Here is an 18,646-nt window from a genome sequence, read left to right on the forward strand (position 1 = left end):
GACAGAATTCGAAGCTACCTCTTAAACAATGTTTTCAATGAGTCGTACTTTTAATTTCTGTCTATTCGTTCAATAGCTTTATTGTACACCTCGAGTTCATCTGTGGAGAGCTCCGGAAGGAGCTTATCTATATGAACGCGAATGTTGTTTGTGACATCACCAATCTTGAAAAACTTGGCGGCTTCTAGTGGAATCAAAAACGCCTTTACCCTTGTAAAGGGCTTGACAAAATCGTACGTATTGATGATAGAAATGCATTTTTCTAGACACCAAATGATACGGGTTTCGTTGAAATACTGGGCATTTTGAAACAAGTAGGCTGCTGCTACGAGAGCTTCGCAGCGGTGCAACAAGCGAACCATGTTTGAACCATATCTTGCTAATATCATCGCAACATTGTAATAATCTTCTCTTTCTATAATGTAAATCTTGCTAGATATCGCCGCTGTCATATATTTTAGGGATGCCAATTGGTCCCTCCCAGTAGATAGTTCATCTTCGTAGCAAGTGCATGCCTTTAAGATGAAACTACCACATAGACGCTTCAAATCTGCTGAGAAATTCGATTCATTCCCATAAGTTCTGCAGTACATGGAGCCAAATTCATTTGCTGTTATGGCGCACAAAACCAGGAGCTTAATGGTCTCCTCTGGAATTATCGGCTGAATAAGGTCTGAAATGAGCCCAGCCAAGTTGAATATATCAAAGGCAAACTGGATCTGATTCAGTGGCCAATCCAAACCTTTTGATGACTTCCCATGAGAAGGGAAGAGGAGCTTTAACGAGCAGGACAAGAGGCACGGCAAACTATGTTTCATTCGCCTAGAACCACTTTCTCTGATCTTTTCAAATAGATTCTTGTATATTCCAAACTGGTCTTGTATGTTTGAGCATTTAATAGTCTGTATAAGTTTACAAATTTGATCTTGTTCCAAGTGTATACGTTCACTAGTTTCCTCTGAGATAACCTCGCTAAACTCATCCTCAGATGGCGTGAATAGAGGCGCTATAAAGTCAAAAAAGACGTCAAAACTGGAAATATTGTCCATTGAAATTTTGGCTTCAATGAGCTCATCAATAATGGTATACGCTAATTTCTTTTTAACAGGTGTGTCCAATAATTTTATAAGTTTGCTGTTATATTCCAATTCTAAAGTTTTGAGAGAAAGCGTCTTTAGGGGGATAGTTATAAGCTTGAGTATACTATGAGCCGCTTGTCCCTCAATAACTGTGTCTGGTGGCAGGATTCCAGATAGAACCTCCATTATGTTATTCTCTATAAATTCCACGTGTTCAATAACCCCCGGATATAGCTTTGTGGTAAAGTCCAAAAATGCTGCGTGTAGATCCAAGTAACCCCTAATACCAACTCTGGGCGAATCCTGCGATTGGTCATTTGGACTTCCCTTTATTACGATTGTTGACAAATGCTTGTAAAAGGTTTGGAACATATCCACACCCTGTGGCAATGCCTCTGGGTTTGCAACTATAAAGTCAGAGAGTCGATTCATCATTGTGATTAAAATTGTAATCCCATCATCTGAATGGATGTGTATAGATGAAGATGGAAAAACAAACCTGACTGGATAGATGCGACACAAGCCGTCAAAATTGCATCTATTGTGTGAATATGAAACTCATCACTAAATGCCTGAATTAGGCAATCTAGGAGGTACTTTTTGGCAACAGAATCTTTGATTAAACCAATTTCCTCCAAAATTCTGGGAAGTGCAACTTTGGAGTAAAAATTAATGTCTACTCCATCCAACTGGGTAATTCTCACCAAATTTGCACCAACAAGCAAACCAAGTTCTATTCTCTCCTTTTCTAACCTCTTTTGCTCATAACCTCCAGCGGTTAGACGTACCCATAGTCTTATGGATTGGCAAAAGTTGTTCATGAGAAAATCGAACGAATCCAAAAATCCATTTTCATTATCTGGTTCAGAATCTGGCAATTTGTCCTTGCAAATTTGAACCAGATAGTAGCGCAAGAATAAACCACGCATGGGATGTTGCACACCCTTGCAAAGTTCGGTAATGTCGGTCAATATATCCTTTGCTGGAACCTTTTTACTTTTGATGTAATGAGCTCCAATCATTACAAGGAGGTATAGGCGCGGCAGTATGTATGTTGCCTGCTGTACAGATTCGTATAATTCGCTAATTACATTCTTTCTCTTTACATGCTCGCCGATAAAATCTGCCAAATATTCGAGCTCATTAAATACCTTCATGTAAAGCTCATAATAATGCGTTGGTGAGAGTGTTGAAGTCCTCAGTTCCGAGATAATGTTTGAACCGTGCTTGAGTGAGTTACCAACATCTTCCTTTTCCTGTATAGCAGTGTATGAATGTATATTTTGGAGTAAAGTGCATAGTATCAAGCTGATGTGAAGTGTTTACTATAAGGACTAATTGCTGTAAAAGTTGCAGATCAGTATGGCTGAAAAGAATATCCATTCTTCATTTACTCGTGTTTCCAGAGAGTCTACTGGTTATTGATGTCAGCAAGATAACAGTGTCAGAATGGGTAGTGGTCCTAAAGCACCCAAGCTAGTATCTACTAGAGTATCTCCATAGACTCCTAAATCTGTCTAACCCAAGGATCTCCTTTAGAACGTTTAAATGCCCACCAACCAAGTCCAGTAAGAGAGCCAGCTCCGGCAATAGGGCCAGAGGTAGATCCAAACGCTGTCCATAGACTAGTAGCAGTAGCGGCAGGAATAGCACCAGCAATAGATTTTTCGGCTTGAGATTCTTGAGCAGATTCTTCAGCTTTAGGAAGTTCAGCAGGAGTAGCTTCAGTAGGAAGAGTAACTGTTTTAACCTCAGTAGTAGTTTGAGAAGTAACTCCGGGAGAAGTAGAGGTAGTAGGATTAGGAGATGGATTAATAACACCTTGTGGTTGTGTTTTAAGAGGTTCAGAGACAGTTTTTTGGGGTTCTTGAGCAGCACCTCCTTCGCCTCCAGAAAGAGGACCTCCACCTTGGCCATGTCCAGGAGGAGATGAAGGAAGAGGGGCAGGTTCAACTTTATCATCAGGAAGGATATTAGCACCTTCACCAAGAGATAGAAGACCAATACATCCATTTCCACCAGTATCAACAACTAGAGCACCATGATTGCTAACTCCACAAGCATTAGTAGCTTTGAGAGATTTGTCATTAGGTTGAGGGGGAGTTACAGGAGATGGACTAACATTAGGGGGATTAGTTTGAGAAGCAGATAGACTAGTATCATCACCAGAGTCTGGTCCTCCAGATCCACTTCTAGGTTGATGAGATTCAGAAGATGTAACATCAGACTTTTGTGTTAGAGTAGAATTGTCAGAATTTTCTTGAGGCTCTTTAACTCTGGATTGCTCACCATCTTTGTGGCCTCCTTCAACTTTAGTTTCAGCAACTCCGCCATTAGTTTGATTAGCATCAATATCACTACAACTGGGGTCAGGCTTGGCAGTTTTATGTTCTTCTAGCATATCTTTACCTTTTTCATCAGGTGGATCAGAAAGTCCCTGAGGTCCAGCCTCAATTTCTTTGGACCCTCCGGTTTCTCGATCTTGAGATAGAAGATGAACAAGTTTTGGAGCAGTATCCTTAACATCCTTAGCCAGTTCAACAGCTATAATTGCAGCATAGAGTCCAGCTACATCTAGTCCAGTTAATCCAAGTTTTACTAATGTTTTTAGAAGGCCCTCTACAGCTCCTTTACCAGAATCATGTGGAGAAGGAATAGCAGTATAAACTCCGGGAGAGAGTGAGGTTTTAGCTCCAGTTTTGCTATTGGTCTTGGGAATCTCGTCATCTTTTGTGTCTTCATTTTCAGCTTTAACAACAGTAGGTCCAGGAAAAGGACCAAGAGGACCTTGTAGAGATGTTTCAATTTCATCATTACTAACTTCATTTTCTCCGTCGCCTTCTACTTCCTCAACTTCTTCAGATCCTGGTTCTTGTCCTCCTCCAGCACCATCTCGTTCTACTTGTTTAGTAGGTTCAATACATCCTGGTAAATCAGTGGTGCCACGTTTCTTGAGTTCACCAATAAGGGAGTTCCATTGCTGGCATCCGAGAGTGCGGCTCTCTATATGATTCTTTTTAATAGTCCCGAGAGTACCGGACGTTTTCCTCCATCGCTTGTTGTGACCATTGTTACTCTGCATTCTATACCATCCTGTAGCTTTAGGATCTCCATTTTTATAAAAATAAATGAGCTTCGGATCCTTACTATTACTAGAGTAAAATGTATAGATATCTGCTGGGCCGTCCATGGGAAAAGTTAATTTGTTGGACTTTACATGTCTTCTTTGCTCTTGATCACCATCGTGGTAGAATTTAATGTCAGCTACACTCTGTCCTGCTTGAACGGAGTGCTTGTAGTATGGGAGAGTTCCTGCACCACCATCTAGTTTTATGTTTTCAGTTGTGATAGTAATTTTTCCATCATTCTTACCCTTTTTCTTATTTGCATGTTCTTCACAGCAATAGCTTTCTACTGATGTAGATGTTCCGTATGAGAGATCTATTGTAACACCATTATGGTATTGACAGGCTAATTCATCTAATTTTTTGGAAAGATGTTCAGTGGGTTTACTACCATAAAAGCGGTTGTCATTACCAGTTTCTCCCCAATCATTACCATTACCGTCTTTACTATAATACCATCTAGGTTCTCCACTCTTTGGGTTAAAGTTAATCATTAAAGGCAGATTACCATTTACGGGTGACGAAAAGAGTCGTATTTGAGAAACGGGAACATTAGGGATATCTATACCATTAATTTTGGTCTTTTGATATTCTATTCTGGAAATTTTTGCGTCAAGACCCGTAATTTTATATTCTGTGGCCATATAGTCACTTCCGGTAAGTGGATATGGTTTAAAAAATTGTATACCCTTTTCTTTTGCACAATTTGAGCTAGTGTCTATACCTTTCTCTGGATCTTCGAGAATAAGAGGAACTACATTATTTCTAGCACAGTTTCTATCGTCCAGCATAGCTTGCAGTGCTGTACCAGAACTAGCGATATACTGTTTCCAGATATGTGTCTCAGATTCTCCCTTCTCACCATCCTCAGATCTTTTATAATAAACTTTCTGTTCATCATATTTAACAACCTCCAAGAGTAGTGGCTTTTCATAATCAGTATCTCCATCCCAGTAATATACGGAGACCTTTTTTACCTCTGTAACCTCATTATCTTCTAGTCTCTCAGTATTACCTAGGTCCTGGAGTAGAGTAAATGTTCCACTCTTAAGGTAATGGGTAAAGGCAACAAAACCAACAGCATTTTTATCAGTTCCCTTACTGACCTCTATGCCACCGTCTGGTTTTTTACCTGGACACGTACATCCTGCTCCAGTATTATCTCCACATTTTCTGTTTACCTGTAGCTGTAATGTGTTGCCATCTCCACTCATCCTCCATGTTCAGAGAGTATGATCTTTCAAAACTCTGAGATCCATGAGTAGTCTCAATGCGACCAAAGGGAGCATAGTAGTACTTCACTCCCTAGAGAACCATACGTTCATCCTCCCTCACAAGACTAGCTCACCGTCAGACAGAATGCCTACCATCCATTCCCAAAATGATGGCACACATCAGACACACTTGGCTGTGCCTTCACACAGCTCTCGCAATACACCTCACACCTTCATCCTACTGGTTATATAAACTTACGATTGCCTTCTTCATGTAGTACGACTGTTCCTTGACAAAGAAGATGGCTTCCTCCAGCATCTTCCCTTGGTCCATGGCCTGGAACGCGTTGATCCCTCCAAACGTCCCGTCTGATAGCATCTTTGCTCCTTTTCTATTTGAATTTGCGTTCAAGATCTCGATTTGGCAAAAAATGTGCACATGGGCCTCTACACATCCTCCTTTCGTGGCACAACCACTGCGAATCGCTCAAAAAGAAGTTTGAAAAATAAAACGCGCGAGAAAAGGGAAACTGTGGGCGCAAGCCGCCGGCAAAGCCCCGATGTCGTTGTGGAGCACACACAGTTGGGGACCTCCCGGGTCATCGCCTTTTCCCACGAATTTTGGGCTCCCACTTTTCATTTTTATGCATATGCATTTTTGTCGTAATTTTAGGGGTAAAACCTGCGGGACTGTCCATAGGAACTGCCGTTTTAGCGCCATTGCTGTGAATGCGCCAGTAATGCCCATTTTTTACAGTCCCAGGGACGCGCACGTGACTGAGGAGTAACGAGGCTCTAGGAGCCTGGCCATCTTTGGCAGTAGGAGGAGTTTTGGCTTGCGAATTGAGGAAAGAGGTTCGTGTTCGGTCGACTGGAGAGTTGAGGGACCGTCCAAGAGCTCAATAGGGAGACTGGTATAGCATAGCAAACTAACAGGTGGACCAAAATACTCGCACACCTCCTTCCATTGGATGGTTTGTGGCACTTGAAAGCTCTCTCGAGAGTAGTTTGCAGTTGGCAAAATGTCGAAAAATAAGCCGGAAGAAAATGCGGGCATCGCAAAATTCAACAAGTTTGAGTGTCTCTGGAACCCCAAGGGAGCCTCTGACCCAAAGTTGTACGACAGCTATGCCTATTTGGACTTGAGGCTGGACCAGTTCTTGTCCAGCATTGCCCAGGACTTGACCTTTTTACCAAATGCGATATACAGGCCGGCAGTCTACGTTTACATTAATGGAAAGATGGTCTACAGAAGCAAGATTTTGGACCACGCCAATGACATTTTTGGAGAGTCTATACGTCTCAAAATTTACTCGCCAAATACGGTGGTTACACTAAAGCTCTTTGAATGCGAAGAGTTTGATATTAATAGCAGTAAAAACCCGCGTGTAAGGCAGGTCTTGTACTATGAAAGTACGAATAGAGTGCTGGTCTCATGGGTAGATTTGCACATTGGTCTGCTCATTCCAGAGCGAGAGTATGACGTCATATGCACATTTCGGTCAAACCCCGCGTTTTATGCGTATAACCCTGGTGGACTGCTCTATTACCCATCTGAAAGTGGAATACCAGTCATACACACGCAAAAAGTGTGCTGCTCGTGCAAAGTTTGCTCTCTGTTATCAAACAGATCTGTAGGCGGATCCATTGAGAGTCTAAACAAGTATTTTGACTCCACTTATGTGAATGGAAAAGTCAAAACTGAAAAGGATGCCAACATAAAATTCCCGTCAAAGGCCAATTTGCAAAAGTTTAATATCGAGGGTGAAGAACCGCCCAAGGATGAAAAAGTGACTGATAAGAAAAAAAAGGGAGATTTGGACATTTTGGAAGTTATAGACATGTCCGAGAACCCCTCTGGAAATGCAAGTTCTTCTTGTACATGTACGGAGCTAGAAAAGGTGCCAAGTGCGATCAAGAGCTCAAAATATGACCTTTGCTTAAAGTGTCATGATTATGAACACTGCTGTGAGCATTCTCTGGAAAACTATTATGTCTCTGTCAACTTTAAGCTCACATCCTCATCGGAACCAATTGATGCATTTACTGAAATATTCTCTTCAATACTAACACCGTATCTCAAAGTTGAGGATGAAAATGAAGAAAAAGTTTCAGTGGTTTCAATTTTTGAACACTTTTATCAGCATTATCGCTCGTTGCAGACCATTTACAAGCATGTGTGTTATAACCCTCGGGTGAGATATTTTGAGCTTGTAAAATTTGCCGCTTTGTTACTTCTCATTAGTCTTGTGGTAAATCGGCTCTTTTTCCCCATTGCATTTCTACTGGTATCCTCTGTTGCATTTTCAGTCAAGACAACATCTAGTAAACAATTTGAAAAGGACCGCGGCGATGCCTTGTATCTGAGCAGGGGTTTGACCTTGCTGGATGACGGACTTGAACGTGCAATGAGGACCATCATGGATGAGGAAATTGCAAAAACACGGGAAAACAGTCTATCAAAGGAGCAAGTTGAGCGTAACAATCTAAACATTGTAAACCATGATCTTGTAGACAAGACGCCAATTTATACAAAAATGTACAAGAGCTACCAGCGATGTGAAAACATTGCACTAAAGACAGTGGCATTTTTGTTTTCCAGGTCTATACCCTCAGGGGTCAGGGGGTTTCTGCTATCAACATTGGGGATACTGGACGTTGTTGTCGTGGCTATAAATGACTTTCTTGCAATTTGTAGACGATTTGGGATTCACATTGGCGTTATTTGTATCTTTTTGGGCCTTGCATCTGTAAGGTTTTATCGTATGTACATTTATTTTTCCAAACTCTTTGTGCTTGCTACGCTCTTGTGCCTAGTAGGGGATTCACTGGCGTTTATTTCACAGTTTAAACGAGTGGCAAAATGCTCTCTATCGTATCTAGTGTTGACCACTTATAGAAAGGAGTGGTTTTTAAATCGTTGAGCTACGTTCTCACCTTGTACATGTTTTTAACTACTTAATCTGCCCTAGGTGTAGGTTATTCCATACTACCCTTGTAGACCCTCTAGAAGCACTGATTCTATCGATTTATGGAGTAACTCATTAGACTAATTTGCATGCAAGAGGTTTCCAGGGAATCTTTCGAAGATAGTGTTTCATGAGGAATACGCATTGGAAAGATGCTAATCTACTATGCCTATACATGTAAGAGAGACTACCATTAATTAAGCATGCATACTCTCATTAGATGTGAGCAAGGTATCGATTAATTGTACTGCATTATATCAAAAAGGAGTGCCCGTCCACAGGATGAATGAGTGATCTTTAAATGGTCATTCTGTTGTACTATTAAAGCGTTTTAGTGTGATGCACTGGATTGATTAGTCATGAAACTTTTAAGTACCATTCCTCATTTCATTAAGCTTGCTGTTAAAGGTAGTCTTTTCAATCTCACTCCATTCTCCATTTACCTTTTCAAAATATTTGTACCTCCTCGATGAATTCTCTATGACTATCATCTCAAGTAACCCCGAATTTCCCTTATAATAAAGACAAGAAAGACAGGTATCCGAAGGATTTATAGAAGCCCACAGTTCCTTATTACCATCCTTAACAAGTGCAGCAGTGTTACCAGGCTTAGGAAAGAAATGTTTGGTAGTAACTCCCAGTAATTCTGTCTCAAAAATGGTGCATTCTTTAGTATCCTTATAAGTGGAGAGATCAATGTTGAAGTCGGATACCCATTGTACAGGTTCTACTAAGCTCTTAATCTTGGCATCACTATTGGTGCGTGGTACCCACTTCCCATCTTTGAGCTCTAGGTGGTGCTCCTTTACTGTAGTAGATGTTTTTAGGGTAACCGAGACCAACTCTGCTTTACCATCCTTGGTGTACAATTTGGCGTAGCCAAATTCTTCATTCTTTCCAGGAGTCCACACTTCTTTCTTAGCATCCATTAACTTTTTAACACTGACGCCATTATTAGGGACAGTGAGTTGAACAACATTACCAGCAAAGGAATAGTTGAAGGACTTGTGCAGTAATCTATTAGGATGAGTGATATTTAGGGAAACATTTTTTCCAGATTCTCCAATCATTGTCTTTGCCTTCTCATTAAACTCATTCTCCTTTAAACTTGTCCATTCATTACCAATTTTCTCAGAATATCTTGTAGAGCATTTCCCACTAGTCTCAACTTCTAGGTAAAGAATTGTTGCGTCATCTTTAGCACAATATTGTGCAATGAGACACTTATGGCCAGCTCTAGCTGATTTCCAAAGCTCTTTATCACCTTCAAGAACTGAGGATATGTGAAAGGTATTCTTCGGAGTATAACCCTTTAAGGATACTTCGAGTTCCGTTTCTGTATGCACATCTAACTTGGACTTATCAGGGTTGTTAAGGTCTAAGGCTATAGGAGTACTGTCAACCTGTACAGATGAGGCTGTTACAGGTTTAACAGCTTGTTGAGTAGGTGTATAAAGATTCTGTTGGACAACTGGGGAGTCCTCAGTATCAGGTTTATTAGTGCTAGGTGCCTGAGGAGTATGTTGAACGGTCTTCACTGGATCTCTTCTAGCTGGAACATCTCCTGGTTTGTTAGCAGGTTTAGCCTTTTCTTCTACATTATCTCCGACTGTTTCTGTAGATTCTTTTGGTCTAGCGGCATCTTGCAGTTCCTTGAGTTTCTTCTTATGATTACTCTCATTACCCTTCTTCCATTTTTTACCATTATGGTACTTGTAGACTGTAAATTCAGCACCACTCTTAATACCTTTAGTCCTTATAACAGCCAGAGTAGGTTGGTCTCTATCCATATATAAGACAGCTGAGAGGCATGACTTTTTCTTATCTTCCCAAACTGTCAAACCTTCATAAGTGAGCTTAGTAGCCTTAGCACCCTTCTTGGGTGTAAGCTTGAGAACCTTAACAGCATTTTTCTCAGCCTCCTCTACATTGAATAGGGTAGAGTCTACCTTACCATTATCTCCACCGTAACACAATCTTACCAAACATACCGTCCATAGTACTGCCAGAATCCTCATCCTACTCCCACCTCTCAACTGCTGTATGATAAGTATGCAAACAAGAAACAACAGCAAGTATGTACTCGTGCTCTTACTAGAAGAACAGACAGTAGGTGTAACATGGAAGTAGAGTAAGGAAAATAAGGCTACAAGTCTTGACAAGTCAGAGATACGAGCTATCTATAAGAAGTCCTTGATCTTCTTTCTATTGTGGAGTAGGCTTGGTAAGAATGGAACCAAGGAATGCGAAGAACAGTGGGGGATATTGCCAGATTATGCAGACATTTATTCCTCCTGATAACCAACTACTATTTTTAGACTTTCATGCTGGTAGATTGGTAGTTGTAATGCTTCACAAGTAGTCTCTATTTTAAGATGAGCAGAGACGGTTGAAGGAAGAGATTTAGAATATATCAAAATGATTACCCTACAGATGGACTCTGTTATCCCTCTTCTTCATTATATTCAGTATTTACGCTAGTGCTTCCTGGGCTCTCCTAGATCGCTACCGTTAAATAATGCTACCGTCTGGAGGATCATCTTGGGTATATTAGAAATATGGACGGTCATCTACCTCATTCTCCATTCTCATCACTACGAGGTATTCTTTTGGTACCATTATAGATCTGTTATGAGTTACGCAGTCTAAGGTGAGCAGCCTGGTTTGTATGTATATTCATATCCTGTCTGTGATTCCTAGCCTCGGCATGGCATCTTGTAACCATGCCGTCCAAAGAATTTACTATTGGGATACCATGTCGACATTTGTATACTCGGAATAGTGCTGTATTGACGGTGGAAAAATGTGCATGCAGATCTGTTGATGTGTATAGCGGAGGGGTACCTAGAATGAGAGGTGGATAGACATGCTCTTCTCTATGCCTAAATGGCGATAACAGGCCATCCATTGGATCCATAAAGTATGGCGAACCATTTATAAACCTTATGGATGGCTCATGCGGTCTAGAGAGGCGCTCAGTTCCGAGGATTAAAATCTCCAGAGTGAGTCCATCAGCTACTCTAGGACTCTGAATGTACACCATTCACGCATTTCACTCGTATTTACCCCTATTATTGCATTGATTTGTGAGAGAACAAGGCTATAAGAGGTCCAGAAAACGGAGTATAGACACTTGACAAGATGACGCCTATTTTTGTCTAAATCCTCATATCTACCACCCATTACACTAGGGTATCTTCTATAAACCATAAGAGACATTACCAGAGCCAAGTGTCCGCCCATATTGGCCTACACACTCGACCGTCTCTCATGTCCTCGTAACCTGCCCCTTTCCGACAATACTGAGGCCAAATCGCCCTCAGTCACCATTATGCTCTGGATAATATCCAAAAAAGTCGTCACACACGGCCCAGTTGCTCAAAAATCGATTGGCTCCGGCAGGAAGGGGAGAGCCGCACGATAAGCTCGCGTTAGAGGATTTAAACTTTAATTTTCGGGTCCTCTGGTTGATTTTATTGCCTAAACATTTAAACTTCCGATTCATCGCATCAAAATGTTCAACAAACGGAAGATATCGCGAGATTCCAGCCAAAAGTTGGTGATTCCTGGCGTTTCAAACCCTTCCGGTTAGTTTACAGATTTTTGATCCACTCAATGATGTGCATATGCTGCAAATGTGCCAACTTGACCCTCGTAACGACGTTTTAGGGACGGAGGACGGAGAGGCTCCGGAGCTCAAGATCATAAAGAGGCGCCCAGCCAGCAAGATTTGCCCAGTGGTAAGTTTCTGCGTCCTTAGGATGTAAAGGTAGCGGTACGTGGAGAATAAGTGGCTGCAAAGAGCTCCGCTGATTGCTAAAATGCTAAGTGGACCCTTGTCTAGTATGTATGCAGGTCTAGGCATTTGCTGTTGAGTGGACTGTGTTATGGACTCGGTGGAAGTTGATGATTGGATAGACGAACTAATTTCTACCGACGTGAGTGTTGACTGTACTACTGAAGACTGTATTGATAGTTGTTCATCTTGTCATTCTGTGGATAGTCTCTCTGACGGTGAGCTAGTTGTGAGGGAGTCTATCTCTACTGTATGCTCCCTTTGGTCGCATTGAGACTACTCATGGATCTCAGAGTCTTGAAAGGAATTTACAAACAAAATATGAATGGCTACACTAATAGATATTTCCAGGAAGTGTGATGGAACATGCAAATGCTATGTAAACCAGGACCCCGGTATATCCGCCACAAGAAATGATAATATTTCCAATATTGACAATTATGGACACTGTACCCATACTGCTGGTAGTAAGAAGCTTGTGCTTTACTGGAAGAATATTAATCTTGAGACAACGGGTGGCAATATATTTACTGATATACATTCTGTAACAACGTATTATCACAAACAGTATGAACCCGGAAGCACCATTAATAGGCCTCTTATCATAAAGGTTGAAACAAATGCAGGAAATACACTTTGGTACGAAAATGCTGGGCATCATGTTAATAAGAAATGGAGGAAAATTGGTAACAAAGATAATTATAAATTAAATTCTGAATTGAATGAAAAATTGACCGAGGTTGCATGTAGATTATACGGATATCACCAGATAGATATACAGTATATTGGGACATACAGTTACGTATGTCCTATTTGCCAGGAACAAGTTAGTGGAAAAGTTTATGAAGATAAAACTCCGAAAGGTGTGTCTGGATATACGAAATATACACATAGCGACATAACCGAAAAGTCTATTCTTACTCACAACGGCAAGAAAATAACCTATAAACGAAAGGATAATGGAAAGACATACTACATTCCAATTCCAATTAATGATTCAAATATTAGTAGTATATCGGCTTATTACTGGGATAAAGATGAAAAGCGCAATAATCCACTATTAATAGAAATAGGAGTTAGTAATGGTGATATCCCATTCTGGTTTGAGAATATCGGAGGGTTAAGCGAAAAAAACGAAAAGTGGAGACAACTAGACCGACAAGAATCCGATAGCCTATCTGGACATGGTGGAAAACTTCAGGAAAAACTTGATTTTCTCAACTGTAACATTAATCGAGTAATTGAAATACAGTTTGGAGTTACTAAATGTCATAACTCCAAGTATGGCGCTAAACACAAAAATAGGATAAGTAGCAAATATACTGGGATATTGGGAACATCTATTATCTCTTCTTACGAATACACTCCAAGTGATAACTCCATGGAAGAGCCGTTTGTTATATCCAAGTTTATTCGTGGTGGTATCGAGCAGAGCTTTCCACTGGATTCCCTTCCTCTAGAAGTTAAGAAGCTTATCTACTACATGTCACCCTGTGACATCTCAAACCCTTTTATAGTGTATGCAAAATCAGGTGATAATAATAAGTGGTATAAAAGGGAGGATGATAAAACATGGAAGGAATATCGAGACTTTGCAAATAGAGAACCAGATGATGTTACAGGTCAAATTTGGTCACTTTTTGAGAGCAACAAAGATCCCTTAAAAATAAATGGATGTCCCCAGTTTGTGCAAAGTTCTAGGTCTAGTGTAAAGCTCAATATCAGGGAAACTACAGGTACAGGGCATAGTAAAGAATACAAAGATGAGAAGACATCTATTATTGTTACAAAGACAGAGATATATCCTAGGTATAGATTTTTTAAGAATACTCATAGTGCCACTAAAATTCCTTTTGATGCAGACTATCATCTACAGGGTGAAGATAGGATAGGATCAATTACGCACAGGGATGTTAAAGAGTTTTTCGTCTACTTTTGGGAAGATGAACCGAGTATTCCAATCCTTGTCGGGATTAAAAAGGGGAACGGACCACGTAAATACTATGGTAAGGGTTATAAAAGTGCCTCCCACTGGACACTTAATCAAGTGAACAATATGGATGAAATACAAGCACTAGACCACCAAAATTGTCAAGTTAATAACGCTATACCATTCGACATTCAGAACCCATTAATTTTCTCCACAGGTACTTCTAGTTGTCTAAATAAAACAATGGAGAAAATATCTGGATCTATTCCTCAACCTATAAACCAAGACGGTGACTATGTTAAAGAATACTATAAGATTCAAAAATCAAATGCTAGAATTTCAAGGGTAACCTTTAATACTAAAGATACTAATATAGAGCCCCCAAGTTTTAATCCTCCCCAAATAATAATATACTATTGGGGCAGAATGTCAGCTGTACCTCTTATGGTTGAGTTTAGGTATAACAAAAGAGAATATTCCACCTGGTTTGAGAGATTAACTCATGCAGGCACTGTATGGGAATTTATAGACAAAAAAGAGTCCAAGGCTTTTTACTCAGGAGAAAAAAACTCAGATCCGACTCCACAATTCATTAACAGGTTAGATAAAGTAAGCTGCAAAATTAACCACGCTGTTAAAATAGATATATCAAAGAAGGATAAAAGGTATTGCCATGACAAATGCTTAAACAAAAGGATATACTCTAAGAGAGTCAGTAGTGAAATTCCTAACTATATAATTTACGAACACACTTCTGCCATTGATAATGAGAATAAATTCATAATATCTTCGATATACAACGATACTAGGAAGCAAGATATTGGTAATCTAGGTCTAAATCTCTATGATGTAGAAAAATTAACAGTATTTTTTCCAACATGTAACGAAAAAGTCCCTGTTGCGATATATATTGAACATATGCTAGGACCTAGAAAAGAGGAAAAATGGCTTAAGAGAAAATCTTCCACTGATGATGAGTGGGAAGATGTTACTAGTGAGTTTACAGGTCAAAATGTTGAAAGGGTTAAGAATCTTCTAGAGTCCATTAAAGATGCTACGCGTGCATGTTGTCAACCTTACCTTCCTAATTCACAGCATACCAGTGCTAGAGCAGGAAAAATACTCACTTTGGATGATGAAACTATTGAAGTTAAGCTGAAAAATTATCTTGGAGGTGATGAACTGGATTTTGGAGACGAGGAATATTACGAAGTAAGCAACGAAGATAAATTGGAAATTCCCAAACTTTCAGCCCTACAAAGGTCTCCACAGGGAATCACTATTGATCTAAGGAAAAAACTTAGTGAAGACGGTGGAACATACATTCCTCCAGATGGGCAAGTTGTTCAACTGACTAAGGAAGAGTGTCCCCGAGGCTCTGGGTTCTATAAGTTTACACATAAGCCACCTAATGGAGAATCTTTTAAGGTTTATAAGGTTTTGTATAATGATAGAACCATAGATCATGCTCGATTACGATTTGACAATGTTAGTGATATTGACAACCTTTCGGTTTGGTACTGGTCTGGAGATACTTTCATGAATAACCCTCTCCTTGTTGAGGTTAAAGTGAAGGCTGGAGAGTACAGGTATAGTAAAAACATCGGAAATAATACTTGGGTTGAATATTCTAGACCACCTTCTGATGATAAGAATCCACTCACTGGTGAACTCCTTGAGCAGACGCTAGATGACCTCAACTGTAAACATAATTACGCCGTAACCTTAGATCTGTCTTACAAGAAATCTGAAGAAGTTTCTAGGAAGCATGCCAACGATAATAGATATTGCTGCATATACCATACAGAAAATAGTGATAAGGATGGTAGAATCTCCGTTAAGGAGCAAAGAGTTTATTGTAGAGAACGTGGTCACACCCCAATTCCTATTACTTACTTTAAGCATGATGTTAATAATACTGGTGGAGTTAATCTTGCAAAAATCAAGTACTATATTGGTGGTATTAATACTGTTATTCCAAGAAATAGAATAACTTTGAAGGAACAGAACTTTCCTATAGATGGCCCACTTACTGTCTCTGCATTCTACTGTGAATACAAGGATCCTGTTCTAATATACTTGGACTATAATGGTAAAAATACCGGTGTTAAGGGATGGTACCAGAAGAAGGACAAGGATGATAATCAACCATGGGTTAGGCTCTCCAGTAAACTCCCTGAAAATGGTCCAGAGAACATTAAAAGTTGTACTGACGAGGAATTAAAAGAACTTGTGACGGTACTAAGTTCGTTTGGATGTAAATATGGACAATGTCCTGAATCTAACAAACCCTCACTTCCGGAAGGTGTTGGTGGATCCAGTGCTACTGGACATGATACTCACACTGTTAATAACGGTAAATCTGGAGGAGACCTTGGTGAAGAATGTCTAAAAACTCTAGTAAACCTTGGAATAACAGGATCAGTTGTGGCTGGTGCAGTTGGTATTGAGACTCTAAGGACAACTCTTAAACTAGCCAGAGAGGCCATTGATACTCTTCCCACTACTGATTCTATTAATCCTAAATATGACGCTAGAGCCGGTCAACCTGCTTCTAAACCTGAAGTTGTAGCTCAAGCTGATGGAGCCCCTGAAGGAGGTGGAGTAGCTGCTGATCAAGAACTTCAAGAACAAAAATCTAAAACTGATGATTCTGTACTTCCACCACCACAAGTTGGTGTTAAATCTCCTGGTCCTCAACAACCTAACTCACCTGACCAAGTTGCTACTCCTCAAGGTGGAGATACTCAAGATATTGCTGGTAAACCTGTTACTGATGATAGTGATTATACTAAAGCCATAGAATACCTTAGTGGAACACTATTTGAAGCTTGTGCTCCTTCTGGAACTCCTCAACAAGATGGTGATGTCTCATTTCCCCTAGATAATACTCTTAATCAAGGTGGAGTTGATCAACTTGGACCTGCTCAAGTACCTCCTGAAAAATCTCAAGAAGAATCTCCTAAACTTGCTGAACCTCATCAACAAGAACCTCCTAATGCTGCTCCATCTCTTGCTTCTACTGAAGCTAGAACTGATGGTGCTACTTCTAGAGATGGTGGATCTAATGACCCTGCTCCTCCTGCTCCTGGAGCTGCTCTTCCTGAACCTCCTCCTGAAAAATCCGCTGTTGTTGGAGTTCCTCTTGCTGGTCTTGGTATATGGTCCATATCTGGCATATCCTCAGGTACCCTTGCCGGAAGTGCCGCAACATTTTTTGGAGGATGGAAACTTTATAATCGCTATAAGGGAGATCCATGGGTTAGACAGATATAGGAGTCTATGGATGGATACCCATAAGGAATCTATACTGAGTAGTTGGTATTAATTTGTTGGTTTGTTTTTGTGATTGGCATGTGCCTACTCTTGAAGACTTTGTAATCACATGGGGTGTTCATGGATTATTTTGGACTTTATGGGTTTTCTTTGGATAGACAACTTCAGGAACCATTATTCTTACCCACTCTTATCACCACAAAGCAGTCGCTACTCTCACCCTTACCAATACATCCATATACGCATTTATACCAACATTCAGATTCCCAAGGAAACTTCCAAGACAACAACGTCGGCGCTTCCAGATCCCAATGTCTTTGACTTTCTCGATGTTTGTTTATCTATACATTTCCGCGGCATGCATGTTTATGCAAACACATTTCATCTTTCAGACACCAGAGGTTGAGAACCAGAGGGCCACTTCAACATACGAAATCGACACGGAAAAGTCAATGGATTCGAGGAGCATTCTCGAGAGGAATGTAGAGATTGGCAAAAAGTTGCTCAGCGGGGAGCTCGAGGCAAATGTATATCGCGGCAAAGGCGCCTACAAGCCCATCATGAACATAAGAGAGGGCAGTATTGCCGCCTCAAAGTACACTGGACTCTATGGACCAGTTCGTGCTTCTGGCACAAACATTAGGACAACACTCCGTATCGACTACCAGCCGGATGTCTGCAAGGACTACAAGGAAACGGGCTACTGCGGCTTTGGAGACACTTGCAAGTTCCTGCACGATAGGAGCGATTACAAGTCAGGGTGGCAGTTGGAGAAGGAATGGGAACAGCAGCAGGCTGAGAAGCGCCTGAAAATGCAGGCAAAGTTAGACAAGTGGCAAAGGAAGATGCAAGCATCTCTCAATGGCGAGTCAGTCGACTCCTGTTCGGAATCAGAGTCGGAAGAATCGGAAAGCGATTCCGACTGTTCTTCTTCCTCGGAGAGTGAGGACGACGAGACGATGGACAAGAGCCTCAAGAAGCTCATAAAGTCCAAGGCAAAGAAGATGGAGATTCCATTCTGTTGTCTCTCTTGCAAGCGAGTCTGGCGCCTGGAAATGGACCCGATCGTCACTTCCTGCAACCACTACTTTTGCCAGCAGTGTGCAATCGCTTCCTACTCCAAAAACTCAAAGTGCGCCAAGTGCGGCAACACTCAGGACGGCATCCTGAACAAGGCGACTAACGTCCTAAAGCTCCTGGAATCGATTGGCAAAGGTGCGGAATCGGCGGCCCTCCCGTGAGGACGAGACCCACTCG

General features: G+C 40.8%; 4 protein-coding genes across 4 annotated transcripts; 2 read left to right on the top strand and 2 right to left on the bottom strand.

The window, feature by feature from the left end:
* Positions 1–50: 50 nt before the first annotated feature.
* Positions 51–5,797, bottom strand: BEWA_039040 (Vacuolar protein sorting-associated protein family member protein; the record flags this gene model as incomplete). Its single annotated transcript, XM_004833261.1, has 4 exons — positions 51–1,540; positions 1,579–2,335; positions 2,602–5,385; positions 5,678–5,797. 4 exons carry the CDS (start codon positions 5,795–5,797, stop codon positions 51–53), a joined length of 5,151 nt encoding a protein of 1,716 aa, XP_004833318.1.
* A 643-nt stretch (positions 5,798–6,440) lies between these two features.
* Positions 6,441–8,342, top strand: BEWA_039050 (conserved hypothetical protein; the record flags this gene model as incomplete). Its single annotated transcript, XM_004833262.1, has 1 exon — positions 6,441–8,342. One exon carries the CDS (start codon positions 6,441–6,443, stop codon positions 8,340–8,342), a length of 1,902 nt encoding a protein of 633 aa, XP_004833319.1.
* A 413-nt stretch (positions 8,343–8,755) lies between these two features.
* Positions 8,756–10,405, bottom strand: BEWA_039060 (signal peptide containing protein; the record flags this gene model as incomplete). The annotated part of the gene is made up of 1 exon (XM_004833263.1): positions 8,756–10,405. One exon carries the CDS (start codon positions 10,403–10,405, stop codon positions 8,756–8,758), a length of 1,650 nt encoding a protein of 549 aa, XP_004833320.1.
* A 1,424-nt stretch (positions 10,406–11,829) lies between these two features.
* BEWA_039070 (conserved hypothetical protein) lies at positions 11,830–18,630 on the top strand (the record flags this gene model as incomplete). The annotated part of the gene is made up of 2 exons (XM_004833264.1): positions 11,830–12,127; positions 17,652–18,630. The coding sequence occupies exon 2, from the start codon at positions 17,701–17,703 to the stop codon at positions 18,628–18,630; it is 930 nt and encodes a 309-aa protein (XP_004833321.1). The 5' UTR covers positions 11,830–12,127; positions 17,652–17,700.
* Between the last annotated feature and the right edge of the window lie 16 nt (positions 18,631–18,646).

Source organism: Theileria equi (assembly GCF_000342415.1).
Source record: "Theileria equi strain WA chromosome 2 map unlocalized gcontig_1105316255037, whole genome shotgun sequence".
Taxonomy (NCBI): Eukaryota; Apicomplexa; class Aconoidasida; order Piroplasmida; family Theileriidae; genus Theileria; species Theileria equi.